The following is a 16,011-nucleotide window of genomic DNA, read 5'->3' on the forward strand; positions in this document are numbered from 1 at the left end:
TTTATAAAGAGCCAGAGGGAAGAAGATAAAACAATCTTTGGGTAGAATTTTGAACAGTAAGGTGCAAGTTCTTGAATCCAGTTCAAAGGCTTTAAAAGATGCCACACTTCTTACTTCATTCTGTAAAACCAGCCCTGATTTCTATAGTCCTACTTCCAAAAATTAGATTTCGACAGACTGCATGCCCAGTTTGGAATTTCCCGACATAAATGGATACTTGTTCATTTCTATCTTGTACATTCAGCTAAATAAATATGAGGTATTGTTCATGTATCAGTAGTATATGCATGCTCAGCAACTTGTGTCCCAGGAGAAATAGGGAGAGAGTGCTCTATAATCATTCCAGGTTCTTAGGGGGTATTTTGCCTCTATTAAGAGGCTGATCCGAAGATGATGATAAATCACATTTATAAATGCTTTGTTTAGAATCTTATGGGGGGGGGTTGCACAAGTATCATCCATATGAAAATTTTCTACTGTTACTTATCTAAATCAGTGGGGTTAAAATTATTTATTCTCATTTACTGCTTTGATTGATGAATATGGGTCATTAAACGTCATCAGTATAGACTAAATTCTAGCTTGTTTATTGAGGAATCATATAATTTAGATGGGATGTTAGAAATCATATGGTCCTCCTCATCATTTTACAGACCAGGATTTAAGATTATATAGATTATATGGGGCAGATAATTGCAACTGAAGTTGAACTTTTGCAAAAATTTGGCTTTTCCCCCATCCCAGAAAACTTTCTTTGCTACTTTTCACTGTGCTTTTATAAAACGAGAATCACATAGTGGGACAGATGAACTTCTGATTAATTAATGAGTTCTCTTTATCATGACTATATGTAGTTCATTCATACGATATGTATTCATTCTCATAATTGGGGAATTGATGATGAATTTAGTTCATATAATGAATGAATTATTCATTAGTGCTGATCGAAGACACCTATTTCTCCCTGGAATGTTGTTGGCATTTATACTGATAACTACTACTCGCTATTTCATGTCAGAGAACTAAATTTTTTATTTTTTGGAGTAGTTGAGTTGGAAGAAAGTCAGAGTTTTTAATAGCTAATATTTTATAGTACTTTAAAGTTTGCAACATGTTCTACAAATACTTCATTTTGTCCCTGGGAGGAAGGTGCCATTATTATTCCATTTTTCAGATGAGGACACTGAGGCAGCTAGAGGTAAGTGACCAAGCCCATAGCTAGTAAGTGTTAGAAGATGCTTTGCCTTGTGCTCTGAAATCAGAACATTTTTGTCTTGCTCAGATTAGGAAATGAAGTGGAGGTCTCTTAAGGGACAGCTTTTATGTATCTGTCCCACAAAATTGAGACCTAGGTACAAGTGGTAAGAACATTCCACCTGATAGAGATTGTTATAGTAAACAGCATAAAGAACTGAACATGTCTAGATACTGGTGATGACATTTTTGACCCTTCCACCTTCTCGTCAAAACCAGTGAAAAGATATGACCTATAGCCTTTAAAGTCTCTTCTAAGAATGATTTCCTATGAAAAGAAGTTGAGACTTAAAAGAAGCCAGAGAAGTCAGTATGCAGGGTTGAGCAAGAGGGAGAGCATTTCAGACCTGGGGGGGCAGCTAGAGAAAACGCCCAGGATTCTTCATCTCTATTGAGAGCAGAACAAATGGCATTGTTAGTAAGTATCTTACTTATGGAAACTTTTAAGTTTATTTTAACTTTCCTTTAGCTTATTATTATGGAAAGAGAAGGAAGATTGTTAAACCCCCAATTGGAGAAAACAATACTGAAGTTGGGCCCCCTAAGCCAACTAGACGGAGGAAACGAAGGAAATCCATTTTTGTGCAGAAGAAAAGGCGATCATCTACAGTAGACTTTGCGGCAGGATCGGCAGAGGTGAGTATCTCTCCAAAAAAAAAAAAAAGTCCTATCAGCCCACATTTGATAAGTGTGATTGTTCTATAGAGAGGATTATAACTGCTGTGCGCTGATATAAGCCCATTTTTGCTGAGCATGATTGTTTTATAGGAAGGATGATAACTTATGCACAGATATACTCAGTCATAGCTTGGGCCAGAGTCACAAAGTAGGAACAGATTATAAGAATATTAAGGATACTTGGTCTTTACAGACCATGCAAGCTAGTTTTTAAAGTGCAGTATCCCTGTTGGGGATAAGGCCTCCCTGAGAATGAGAAGCCTGGTTTGGGCTGATTTGTTAGTCTTCCCTCCCCTGTTAGACACACCAGTCTCTTTTAGCTTTACTACTTTTGAACAGATGCTCTCTTTATGGCAGGAAAGTGAAGAAGAGGATGCAGATGCCATGGAAGAGGACACGGGGAGTGAGGAAACCAGCTCGGAGCTTCGGGATGACCAGACTGACACTTCCTCAGCAGAAGTCCCCTCTGCCCGTCCCAGGAGAGCCGTCACGTTACGCAGCAGCACAGAATTAGACAGACCGCCTCCTGTGGAAAGAGCTAGGAGGAGCCGGAAAGCACAGACGTTCTCCTGTGCTGAAGGAGATAAATGCCCCCAGGTCAAACAGGAGAGGACAGAGGTAAAGGGATGGAGAGCCCCCCTCAGGGTTCGATTTGGTGCATTAAGTCCATGGGCATAGAGCAAAGCTTTAAAAACAAAAACAAAAACTTCTCTGAAAGAGTATTTGATGTTTGGCCTGGAGAAGACAGGATAGCTGTCATCAAGCATTCGAAGGGCCAACACGTGGAACAGAGATATCCCCATATGGCAGAATTAGAAGCAGTAGTTAGAAGAAAAAGAGAGGCAGGTTTCACTTCCCTGTAAAGAAAAAAAAAAATCAAAGCAGTGAGAGATGTCCAGAAGTATAGTGGGCTGCCCTGGAGGTAGTGGGCCTTCAAAAGGATGCTACTTGTCCGGGACATTGTAGAGATGATTCCTGTTCAAGGATGGCTTTGATTATATGGCCTTGGGAGTCCTTTCAAATAATAGGATTCTCTTTTTGGGGTTGTTGCACATCAAAACAGGTGACTGGAAAGAGTTAGACGGCCTTTTTTCGAGTCTTTTGAAAACAGAAGAGAGCCTCATCCAGTCTGCAGTGGGTTAGGTCCCAAGAGCATGGGTAGAGTGATCTCCCTTTTGAATCTGGGATTACAGATTTTTTTCTGGTCCCATTTCAATATATTTATAGCCTCTGCATTTTGAGTTTTGTTTTTGTGTGTATAGCCAAGTGGCGAATCTGTGAATGATACGGCATACCACCTTTTGACATATTTCAAGGAGGTGGAATTTCAGACTAAGTAAAAAAAGCAGCACTGAATTGGGACTTAACAGAGCTGAGTACATATCCCTATTTGTTGTCCACAAAGACAAACACATGCACCACAGCTTCTTGTGCCATCAGTTTTAGCAAATCATCAGTTGTGTTTATATATCGTAGTTTGCTTATTTATAAAGAAGGCCTAAAATGTCCTGCCTTTTTATTAACATGTGATACATTAAGATAGCCCATAGGTACTATTTTTTTTTGCTCCTGTGTGTTGTGCTCTAAAGTCATATCAACCCCTAAAGGCATGACCTTGACCCTAGTTATTGATAGTCTATTTAGTAAATTGAAGCTTTCTGTGTCTGGGGACTTGAGAGAATTAATGTATCTTACATACTACCAATGTCCTATATGTGGAAGGGTTTGGTTCAGTGGTTTTCAAAATTAATCAAGATTATTGCCCCAATACTTATCATTTCCTTTTACTCCTTTTCACATCTGAATTCCTATAGGAAGTAAAACACGAAGAGGAAGAAAAGCTTGTTCTGGAGAGTAACCCATTGGAATGGACGGTGACAGATGTTGTGAGGTTTATTAAACTGACAGATTGTGCTCCTTTGGCCAAAATATTTCAGGAACAGGTATGCTACTGGTTTTTTTTTTTCTTCTTTTTTGCTTCTTACTTGAACATGGGGATGCTTAAGAAACTTTTTTTAAAATTTAATTTAATCTTACTTGACCATTTGTCAGGTATGTTGTAGTTGGAATTATTACTCAGGTGTGAGTTGGGCAAGATGACTTCTGAGGTTTGTTCCAACTCAAATTTATTTCATGAGTTTTATTTCCTTCTCCTGCCAACATGGACTATGGTTTTACTGCAACTTTTAGTGGCTTATTGTTTCATTGTGGAAAGTGAAAGTGAAGAATCTGTGAGGGCCTTGCCAAAAAGTTGTAAATAATGTCTTTCCTCTGTACAACCCAAAGATGGGCATTTTCTCAGCATGTCAAGTTTAGGGCTAGAAGATCACTTCTCATTTTACAGATGCAAAAACTTGTAGCATTTTTTGTCTAGTCTCTTAAAATAAAGATGATATCAAGGTTTTACTACCTACCCCCACCTCCTATAAAGTAATATGTATTCCTTGAAATTTGTAATTACCACCTATCAATGACTTGCTAGCTTTGTGGACAAATTCAAATTTAAGCCATCAGTGTTTCCTTTTACAATGCCTGTTCAACATAGCACATTATCTGCATTTTCACAATTTTTAGTTACAGTAATAATTTTCTCCAGTAGAAAAAGTAATTTTCACTTGAATTTTCATTTTTTAAAAAGACTTTGTGTTTGAAAAATGAATAAAACCACATTTTTATCATCCTTACAAAAATATATCGAAAAAAGACCACCATTTCTATAATCATCTGACGGGATGGAGAGTGAAGGGGAAAAAAAGCTACCAAATTTTTCTTAGTGATTTGCAAGTTCCTTCTTCTCAAAGGCCACCAGAAAATGGTGGTGTGTCCTATGTACCCATGGACAAGTTCCATAGATTCATAAATACTCCCACCATTAGGCTAAGAAAATTAAGGAATGGAAGGGATAAGATATGGACCTATTTCTTATGGTCCATAGCAGGGGAAGTTTTGTTGTTATTTTTTTATAGGAGGGAAGAATGTTATGTGTTCTCTTGTGGTCAATAGCCTGTTGCTCTGGAGGGTCCAAACATCAGGGGCTGTTCTAGATAAGCAGAAAAGTCTTCAATTAGAAGAAGAATTCTTTACCTTTTTGTGTTGTCTTGGTCCTCTGTGGCAGACTGCTGAATTAACCCTATGGATCTAATAATGTGTTTTTTTTTTAATTAATAATTGAAGGAAATGCTACATTTCAATTAGAGATTAATGATTAGTGAAAATGAAAATGTAATTTTTTTCACCATCCAAGTTCATGGATACCCTTGACTTAGAAACTCAGTTTTCTATAACAGACACTAAGCACTTCTATTGATGTGGAATATTCCAGCCAGCAAAAGTAAGAAAACACAATAAACAAAAACGTGACATCAGGGCCTATCATATTTAGGGTTTGTTGGTGTATATAGAATCTTCTCCATTTTAATAGTAAACTGAATATGATGTGCTCAATCTTGTTTCAAACATGTATCAGGGTTATTGGTAGCTAAGCAAGCGCTGTCTATACTACTTTCCAGAATTCTACTTCCACCCTACTATCACACCTAAAGGAGAAACATTTACTACTCAGGCAGAACCACTGATAAAACTGCAAACTGAACAATTGCTTTCCAGGTTAGGTGCTAATAAGGGACCGATTTATAAGCCATAGAAAACTGTGTGCAGCAACTAAGACAGAAACAAAAAACGGATGCTTTAATATCCAACTGCTAAATTGTCATAAGAAATAGATTAAAATGGCCATTTCCATTAGGGAACTGGCCATGCATACCTATATACATATAAATACAGTCTACTTAGTAAAATTTGGGGTTGACTTACATATCTTAGGGGACAACAACCCCCTCGTTTTATAAACTCAGACCCAGATCCTCTGCCTCCAAATTCAGGGTTCTTTCTACTTTGCTTTATTCTTTTGTCTTTATTTATTGTCTTTATTCTTGTCCCAAATCTACTTTTAGGGGTGTTACTCATTAGATCCTATGGGTTTCTAGCCCCCTATGTGGCCCTTTCAACGTCAGTTAGCAAAAGCTTGGCTCCAGTTACTGACAGTTGAGAATGTTAGGGTTTTGTTTTTGTTTTTTGGGAGTTTTTTCCCATCGAAAGGGGAAAATAGAGTAACCTTAAGGGATGGTACATTTATTCATCTTTAAAATCAAATTTAATTTTAAGCATTTTGCCTGTCATAGTAGAAAGCTGTTAACAACTGGGCTTTTAATGTAAATGGGTATTTGACACCCCCCTTTTTGTTCAATTAGACCCTTAATTACCTTCTTAACAAATTAGCATTAAGGCAAAGATGTTTATTAGGCTAAACATTAAGACCCTGATTTCACTGAGGCTTCCAGTGGATGACCCTCAGATATTTTAAATGAAACATATGATAACTCTGTAGGTTTTAAAAAGTAGAATCTTTATATACATTTATTACTTTCAATATCATAAACTAATGAATTGTTAGAAACAAAAAAAGAAGCACTTCCAAGAATTTCATAGTTTCCTTTTAGTTCTGAAATTTTATAGCAGCTGAAATGAGCATGCTTATCATTTCATTCTCCAAACTTGCACATGTACATACCTACCATCCACAGAACAGAAAAGCTGAAATAACTTAATCCTGGGAGGTCCATTTTCTAACATTTTAATAGGAAAGATTTTTTGACAGAAAAGTTAACTGAATATCTGATATTTAAAGGGGAATGGGGGGGACAATTTTATACCTTCTATACCTACACAACTATATACTAATAATTGATGTTTAAAATAATCATCCTGCACCCTTGCAAGACACTGAATTGCCTTCTGAATCAAAGATTAAGTTTTGTTTAAGTCGAGTCACAAGTCATTTAGTAAATGTGCACAGTATGCCAGGAACTGTGCTGATAACTGTTGGGGACAGGAAGAAAACCAAAGACATTCCCTGCCCTCAAGGAGGTCACATTTTAATTATAAAAATAATTATGGACATGTTAGATATATTCATGTAAAAAGAACAAGATTCAGCAATGCATTAGATATGTGGAAAGAATGAGAAGAGAAGAATTGAGGATGACACCTAGATTACAAGCCTGGGTGATGGGGAAGATGATGGCCCTTTGGCAGTATTAGGGAAGTTTGGATGAACTGTTGGATCATTTTTAAGTTTTTCATTCTTAGCATATAAAAGTAGTAGGCATAGTAGACTGGTACTAAAGACACATGGTACAGACACATGGGAAACAGAATACTGCATCTGGAGTATGGAAGACTGGAGTTCACTTACTCCCTCAGAGATTTGCTAATAAGTATGTGACCCAGGGCCAGTAAATTAACCTGTCTGCCTTAGTTTTCTTATCTGTAAATTGCAGGGTTGTTGTGAGGATAAAATGAGATAAATATTTGTGACGTGCTTTTAAACTTTTAAAATGTTAGCCCATTATTGACAATATTAATATTAAAAATAACAATTGTCATAATGCTTGCTTTGAGGGTGTCTACTGAAGATATCAGCAACCCTGGGTGTAGTATAATTATATCTAAGATCAGGTGACAGAGGTTCAAGTTATGTCATTGAATTGCTGTGTAACCTTTGGCAAACAACTTTAACTGTCTGCTAGGCACAAACAGGCATGTTTTGAAAATACGATTAGATAGAACAAGTGGAAATAAGCATGATAAAGCACAATGCAAATAAACGTATGGTCTCAGGTTTGGATTTGGGTTGGCATTTGTAATTTATAATCTCGAATGCAATCATATTTGAATCTTAGAGATAACTAGACCAACCCTTTATTTTACAGATGAACTGGAGCACAATAATTTCCTCATGTCCCTTACAACTTGAACAATCTATGACAACTCTGCATCTTTAGCATTAGGACAGTGATTTCTTGATATACGTCATGCCTAATGTTTGTCAGCAATCAAAAACCAAAATTGACAACACTGCTATCGACATATCTATACCTAGCTTTCTGGTTTGTTTATACAGATGGCAGTTTTCATTATTTTAGCATGTTAAGCCCATAAAGATGACAGTTTTGAGTTAGACTAAATGAAAAATAAATAATCTGTGTTGAGTCTTTTGTTGCCAAGCTTGGTAGACCTTTGTTTTGAACACCATTTTGTGCTAAGGATTCTGATCAGTTAAATTAACAGACCGTTATTTTGAAGACACAAGTCTTCGCGTAGGCAAAATAAACTAATAATCTGCTGTTTGTTGGTGGATGTTAGCCATGTCTTATATGTTGATTGCACTTGCATGATTATAGCTTAGAAAGATCATGGCATCCCATGCCCAGGATAAGCTTGTGAGTTTCAGAAACTGGGAAGTTCTAATTACAATTTGACCACTGGTTTCCTCCATTTCCAGAGAAGCTACCTTAAAATCTCTTTGAGACTTGGTGATGAAGAAACCATTTATAAAAGATTGTAGGGCTTCCCTCTATATTAAGTATTTAAGGGGAAAAAGCCTACATACTCTTTTCCATTAATAGTAGCAGCTTCTTGGCTTCTCAGCTCCATAATCTATCTTGAGTATGGTCACATCCATGCCAGATAAGTGTAATGGGAAGGGAAACTGGTAGCACTCCTCACCAAATCCACATTATGCTAGATTTTGGCATTTGTTCACAAGGTCAGTGCTTATCCAGTCAAAGAGTTAGCTTAAATTTTTACGGTTAAAGTTTACCTCTGAATTTCTCCACTCTACAAGAAGGCAACTCTTTATCACTTATGTGTGTGTGTTTATGGGTACTTTAGGCTGGTCCTCACAAAAGTTGTGAATAGGTAAGATGTATTTTTGATATCTTCTTACCTTCCATTGCAGCCCTCTTGTTCCTCCCTGACTTTTGGTACCTTCAGATCTCTTCTTCCAAGGCCCCTTCCTTCCACTTTTAGTCTACCTTGCTTGCAGCTAGCCATTAACTAATCCTACTTCATCAAATACTTTTGAACACCCCCAAAAAATTATTTTAAGATCCAAAGGACTGATTTTTCCGTTCAAGCCTCAGTAAGATAGGGAATCCATCTTAGGGCCGTCTTTGTTTCAAGATACATAAATGCCATTGAAATAAGAACTTTATAAGTGATGAGTAGGTCAAAATAGGCTTTAGGCTGTATCCCTAAATAAAGGTGAAATTTTTAAGCTAACTTATCTTGCAATTCCCACTGGATTCAGAGTAATCCAGAGGTCTCCTAACATTCACCAAAGGAGAAAGCATCCTTATGTGGCCAGGGACCTACCTTGGGATAGCACTGCTCCAGCAAATTAATCATTTGTCTCTGTAATACAGGAGTAAATAACCTAAGGTCCAGGAACTTTCTTCTTCTTTTTCCCTCGTTTAAAGCTATTTTTTTTTAAGTGAGGCAATTGGGGTTAAGTGACTTGCCCAGGGTCACATAGCTAGTAAGTGTTAAGTGTCTGAGGCCGCATTTGAACTCAGGTACTCCTGACTCCAAGGCTGGTGCTCTATCTACTGCACCACCTAGCTGCCCCTTAAAGCTATTTCAATGTAATTGTTTTCCTTTATAATATATTTTTTTTAATTTCGTGCATTTAAAAACATTGTTCTTAGACTGTGAAAGGAATCCATGATAAAAAAAAAACTTTAAGAACCTCCTTTCTAACCCTTGTTTTCTTCTGCCAGGATATTGACGGCCAAGCCCTTCTACTGTTGACGCTTCCCACAGTACAGGAGTGCATGGAGCTGAAGCTGGGGCCTGCCATCAAGCTTTGCCATCAGATTGAAAGAGTTAAAGTTGCATTCTATGCACAATATGCCAACTAACTTCAGCCCTTCCTGTCTCGGAGGATTTCTGCATGGGGGATGGGCCATTTGGGGACAGGCTTTTTTTCTGCCTGCAGAAGTGTGAAACTAAAGCACTAAGAAAAATCTCAGTGTGAGAAAAACGCAGACTTCTCCACCAACCTCCAGCCCCGTCCCCGACATTTATTTAATATGTCTCTGTTTTTAAAGCACACTGAAGTACCACAGCAACTGCTTGCTAAGAGCATAACTTGCTGTTTTCTATTGTGGCATCCCATGATATAGCAAAAATTTGTGGGACCTCGCTCCCCTTTTCCCACTAAACCCACAGCACCTTCTGATTGAGGTTTCCTACTCCTTTCGAGACAAAGGTTAGGAGTCAGTGGTGTGTTTGTTCTGCAGTTATGTGGGATATTTATCAGGCAATTAAAAAAAAATTAAGAGCTACAAATAAGCCTCCAGCAAATTTGTCCACACTTCTTTCATATTGAAATGTGTGTGATCACATTTTCAAATGACTTTTGCTGTTGCAATTTGATCCTAGTGATCAACACATTTCTGTCACATTTATGGCATGAGTGTTGATAGATATATATTAAAGCAGGATATCATTTTGAAAAAGCCCAACTAATCCTCTAGTTTTGTCAGCGCACTCAGAAAAAGTGAGCGTGGGAAAGGAGAACTGTAATCTAGAAAAAGTCTGCCGAGACAGCAGTGTTCAGAACTCTTAGTGAAATAAAGCTTTGTCCCTTTAATTTGTTTATAACCAGATCAGGAAGGGAGTTCTTGTAATTTTCCTAAGGAAGTTGAACTATAGGACAACATGTTGAAAGGAATTACTTAAGCATCACAAAACAAGGAAATGGAACATGTCAGATGAGGTGTTATTTGAGACTTCTGTCATAGACAAGCTGAAATTCCTTGGGGCGGAGTTCCAAAATGTGTTACCTATCAGCTTGACTTGGCTTCGTTTGGGTTTAAGTAGCCCAGATTTCACAGATCACTTCAACAGGATGAATGGGAGATCTAACAAGGATTACTGTGAACTGAAGACCCTCTGCTCTCAAATCATTTGCTGTCCGTTCTCTTAATGGCATTATCCGGGTAGACAAAACTGGACTTCCCCTAGTAACACAGTAGCCGCCTCCATCCAGATCCCCAACCTGACCAATATGGAACATTTTCCAGGTATTAAGTATTAAGGAAATAGACCACCTATCGACCTCTGTGTGGCTCCAGGATAAGAGTACTCTTGGACTAAAAGAATCATCCATGAGATCCAATCAATAACTCAAGCATTCATCAAGACATGGAAGTTTCTTAAAGAATTATTATAACCTGTTGTGAGTTTTAATCCACCATTTAAAATATATCTATTTTTTAAATTGGTGACAAGTCCTAAATTATTCAAAAGCTGAGCTCCACAATTGTTTCACATCTGCAGTTACTGCCTTATCTAAAATAACTATTTTGATCTTTCCCCACTCAAAATTTGGTTTCAGCATTGACAGTGTATAAACCTATGACCTGAGCTCACTCCTGTATACATCATGGAAATATTTCATTTGTTAAACTTTCTCTGACAAGTCAGATTAGAAATGCTGACCCTTATTCAGCATTTGGGACTGGTGTAGACAATAGTGAGAAGTTACACATATATCTTCTGCTATTGAGATGTGTTTGTTTCAGCCTAAAGCTACTGTTTACAGCCACGTCATAAACATTTAATGAATGGACTTTTGTGTAGAGAACCCTGATGGAGCATCATGTAGAACAATGCTTGTTGACATCATTGTAATGCTAGAAAAATGCCTTGTGTTTCATCATTGGTTTGTAGTAGAGTTTTACTGAATTCTCCAAGCTACTTTGGTTACACTTTGGGTCTCCTAGCCCTGTGTCCTCATTTACCTTGGCTCAAAATACTGTATCCCGAAGTTAAACGTTACTGAGAGACGTCAAGAATTCTGGCCTTTTCTTGGTGGACATTTCTTTATGATCTTTTTCTCTGTGGCCTTTTCAAACTATGCTATTTTTGTTTCATTTAAACTGATATGAAGAAATGAGCCAACCGCACTGCAACATTTTATTTGTATTGATATCAACTTCTCCTGCCCTTTTCAGGAAGTAGAGGGGAATTGGAGAGGGAAGGGTGAGACATCATCATGACCAACAGGTGTGTTAATGAAGCCCATAAATCAAAGTGGGACTGGTCTCTGGATGATCAGCCTTGGTTTGGATTCATGGAACTAAATGCCTGTTGTTTTCCTTATCTTTATCACTTACTTTCTCACTATTTTCTCTCTGCCAAACAAGACAAGAATGGGGTGAGTGTAGTATTGACTCAACCTTTTTGTGCATGTAGGAGGAGGAGATGGACACAGTCTCAGTCAAGCCTATGACTGGTTCAATTAGAGTGTCTTCCATTGTGACAATCCTCAGAGTTCTTGGAAAAAAAATGAACTCATTTTAGGACCACAATGTTCAAATAAAATAAGTGAGGGATAGCAGAAGCTTTCCTCCCTTTAGTTTGTAATGCTTAATGTATAGCAGTGACCCACATCTCAATATAGTTGCTAATATCTTCCAGAACTTTTGATTCTTAAATTCAGTATATACACTCTAATTTCCCCAAATTAGAACAACTAACATGACTCACCCCCCCAAAAAAAACCACATACACAAAAACCTCTTTAGATATGTAGTTTTCCCCCATTTCTATTAAAGTAATAAAAGTTTCTGAAGACCAGTTAAATTTTTCCTCTATACCACTGCTAATTAGGGCAGGAAAACTTGTTTTCCCCTTTGGCAGGGCAATGAGGGTTAAGTGTATGAGGTCGGATTTGAATTCAGGTCTTCCTGAATCCGGGGCCAGTGCTTTATCCACTGTGCCACCTAGCTGCCCCCAGGAAAACTCTTAAGACCACCATCATCACCATTCTGAACCTCTCCCAAACCTCTAACTGCAATCTCTTTTTGCCCCTTTCAAGCTAATAGCTACAGTCTCTTTTTATTCAACTTTTCTCCAGAGTGCTTTGTCATAGCTCCTCCATATCATTTCTTCCCAGTTCCCTATATGTCATTTGCCTTCCCTTAAAAATATTTGTGAGACTAGATTCCCCCCAAATACTTTGGTTCTATGTACGTTATGCAACTCACTACCCTTAAAACTTGACTTAATTCCTCTTGTCCCATATAGAAACAGTCTTTGCAATTGTGCAATTTGGCACCCACCCCCAAAAAGTCACACTATGTTGCTATATCCCATCAGAAGGATAGTAATTTCCTCTCCTGTTCCCTAATATGTATCATATATATGATATATATGTGTGTATATTTATATATATATATATATATGTGTGTGTGTGTGTGTGTGTGTATACACACACACATACATATATATCCTTACTAAAGATGGGGACTATAGCTGTACAAAGGAAAAATGAAGGGAAACATAATTTTTAAAAAGTAAATAATGGGAATAATATCATCATAGTAAAAGATTCACTAATTTTCCTTTACAGAATTAAGTTCCCATAGCATATTAAAACATGATGTGAGTTAGCAAAACTTAATGTAGACATAAAGTTTAAAATTTAATGGTTTTCATTGCCCCACCACCCCTATCCATTTCCACCCCACCTCCCCACCCCTGGCCCTTGGACTACACTAGAAAACTTTAATTCTTAGTTGTTCCTCAGTAAATTATAATGATTCAAGCCCATCATGCAGGCTAATACTTACCTTTAGGAAATGAATCATTTTCTGCCCATCAAAGATTGACTAGAATTTCCTAATCTTCCTCTTAGAGCTAAGAAGGTTAAGTCAGGCAGAACACTGAGAATTGCCTTTATATCTTGTAGCAAATACCCCATTCTAAGATATTTCTCCTTAAGCTGCCATATTTTGGAAGCACTAGGGGGCTTTCATACTTTCTTAAAAAATAAGAAGAGTTTATAATTGTGTCTGTATAACTGAAAATGAAAAAAAAAGTTTTAAAAACAACTTTGCTGTAATTTGGATCATCAGAGTCACTTTTTGACAAAGATCATGAGACTCGATTTTTTCCATTTTTAGAAAACACAGATATTCGAAGGGACTCGATAGAGTAAGACATTCATAGTTTCTACAGAAGAAAACTTTGGAGAAACAGATATTCTTATTTTCTCTTTGGTGCAATAATAATTCAGAAGCAAATGAAAATTATAGAAAAGTAGCTACAATGATAACAGTGATAATGTTCTACTAGGAATGTGCAATTTTTCTTATAAGAAAACATGCACAAAATTAATCTGTGTTACCCTCCCTTTAAATTAAATTTGGTGTGGTTAAATTCTGCAGACCATATATTTTCCCATTTTCAATCATCAGAGTCATAGTATGCCATGTGTCCATTAAATATTTTGGTTTGAATCCTAATTGGTCTGGTTCAAACCTCTTACTTTACCCAGACATCTTTCTATCACACTAAAAATGCCAACACATGATGCTTCTTTCAGTTCTGGCCAAGTTTTCTCACATTTGTTCCATTATTTTAAATTATACTTAGTATGATTTCCCAAGTTATCTCCATTTAATTTTTTAAACTATCAGTGAAAATGGTTAAGGTCAGATAACAATGAGAATGTAAGCAGTGCCAAACCTTAACCAGGAATTACAGTGGTCCCGTGTGGGTAGGAATGATGTATTGAAGAAAAAATAAAATTGTAGGATGACAATCTTTTGCTAAAAACTGATAATAATAATAATTTGTATGCTGGGAAATTGAGACAAATGAAAAATGACAAAAAAATTTCTCTCATTTATTGTCCAAAAATGGGAAATAGCATGATGTTTAGAAGCATAAACTCTTTCTAGTGGCGAATGTTGAAAGCCCTTTTGCTGTTTTGCATTCCAGTTTGAATAGTTTGTATTGAAATTTGATTCATATGTTGTGTACTTTTTGGTGTGTAAAAGAAAATTGATGGTGTTTTTACTTTTGAAATTTGCAGGACAAAGGGCATGTTGTTAGTTTGCTGTAAGATTGTATTCTGTATATATGTTTTCATGTAAATAAATGAAAATCTATATTCAGAGTTATATTTTAATTTTTATTCTAAATGAAAAAGAAATCCCCTTTTTACTTGAAAAATTGTAAGCCACATTGTTAATAAAGTAATAATGAATACCACAATCACTGCTTGTGTCTGACCTATATTTGAAAGATGAGTAAATGACTACTTCTTTCCTTCAAATGACTCATCTTTTCATGATAGTTTTTCTTTTAGTATAAAGTACTATGTAGAGGTTAAAACATTTATCTGAGAGCCAAAACTCAAGGTGGTTAATTTCTTCTGCCAAAGCAAAGTAGATGGCCCTCCATGATTATATATTAATTCTGGTCCTGATGTGCTAACAACATAAAGGCTGAAGTTGATTTACACATCTCTTTTTTGGTGTGGGGAACATTAATGTGTATAATCAGATGATTCTATCCTGCTTATTAACAGGGGAGCTAGAACATGGGTAAGTTAAGTGAGCATTTGGATCTAGGTCTGCCACCACCATCACTGGTTGTCATCACATTTGGCATTCCACTGCTATTGACTAAAGGATTTTTATTGGCTTCTGAATTATTGTACCAAAGAGAAAATGAATATATCTTTCCAAATATTTCTTCAGAAACTATAGATAAGTCTTACCAAAGAATGGCAGCCCATTTGGAAGCATATCGGTTTCTAGTAGATAGCAAACTTAGATAAGCCACAAAACCAAAAATCCACCCTGCTTCTCTGAAGTCAGAACCAACAACCATACCATTTTGAATGGTTCCAATTGTTTCAATTAGTGCAGGATTTGTTGACCATTTTAGATACAGATAGATACAAACTCTGTGTCTTCCAGTGGAAAAACATAGATTGGGGTTTAAGACCTGTTTGTACAGTTAGCTGATTGATTGGGCAAATTGCTAACCCTCTGTGTATGATGGAGATAATACCTGCTCCACTTCATCCTGGTGTTACGGTTAGGATTAGGTAAGGTAACAAATATAAAGATAGCTAACATGATGGTGGTTAGAGGACCTGCTTTGGAGTCAAGAAGACCTGGGTTCTAATGTGACCCCTAACTTATATTGATTGTGTGATTAAAAGAAATTCAACTTCTCAGAGGTACCAGGAAACTCTGAATTGATTAGAGACCAGTTGCTGATCTTGATGAGGGAAGGGAATTTGCACACTGGGAATTCCCCTAAACCAATGAAATCTCAGGTGCAGATTACCATAAAAGAAAAATACCTTTAAAAAATGAAAGCACTATTTAAATGTCATGTATTTTTTTTCCTTAATCCCAAAGGTCTCTTTCC

At 36.9% G+C, this 16,011-nt stretch overlaps 1 protein-coding gene across 4 annotated transcripts in view; it reads left to right on the plus strand.

Annotated features, from left to right (window-relative positions):
- SFMBT2 (Scm like with four mbt domains 2) overlaps nucleotides 1-14,828 on the plus strand; it is a 317,891-nt gene extending 303,063 nt beyond the window's left edge. For all 4 annotated transcript variants that reach the window (XM_043967955.1, XM_043967957.1, XM_043967958.1 and 1 more), the window contains exons 18-21: nucleotides 1,724-1,890; nucleotides 2,290-2,550; nucleotides 3,747-3,875; nucleotides 9,552-14,828. In XM_043967955.1, coding sequence (XP_043823890.1) covers nucleotides 1,724-1,890; nucleotides 2,290-2,550; nucleotides 3,747-3,875; nucleotides 9,552-9,692 — 698 coding nt within the window. In that variant the 3' untranslated portion in view covers nucleotides 9,693-14,828. The remainder of the gene's footprint in view (nucleotides 1-1,723; nucleotides 1,891-2,289; nucleotides 2,551-3,746; nucleotides 3,876-9,551) is intronic.
- The last annotated feature ends 1,183 nt before the right edge of the window (nucleotides 14,829-16,011 follow it).

Source organism: Dromiciops gliroides, chromosome 5 (assembly GCF_019393635.1).
Source record: "Dromiciops gliroides isolate mDroGli1 chromosome 5, mDroGli1.pri, whole genome shotgun sequence".
NCBI lineage: Eukaryota > Metazoa > Chordata > Mammalia > Microbiotheria > Microbiotheriidae > Dromiciops > Dromiciops gliroides.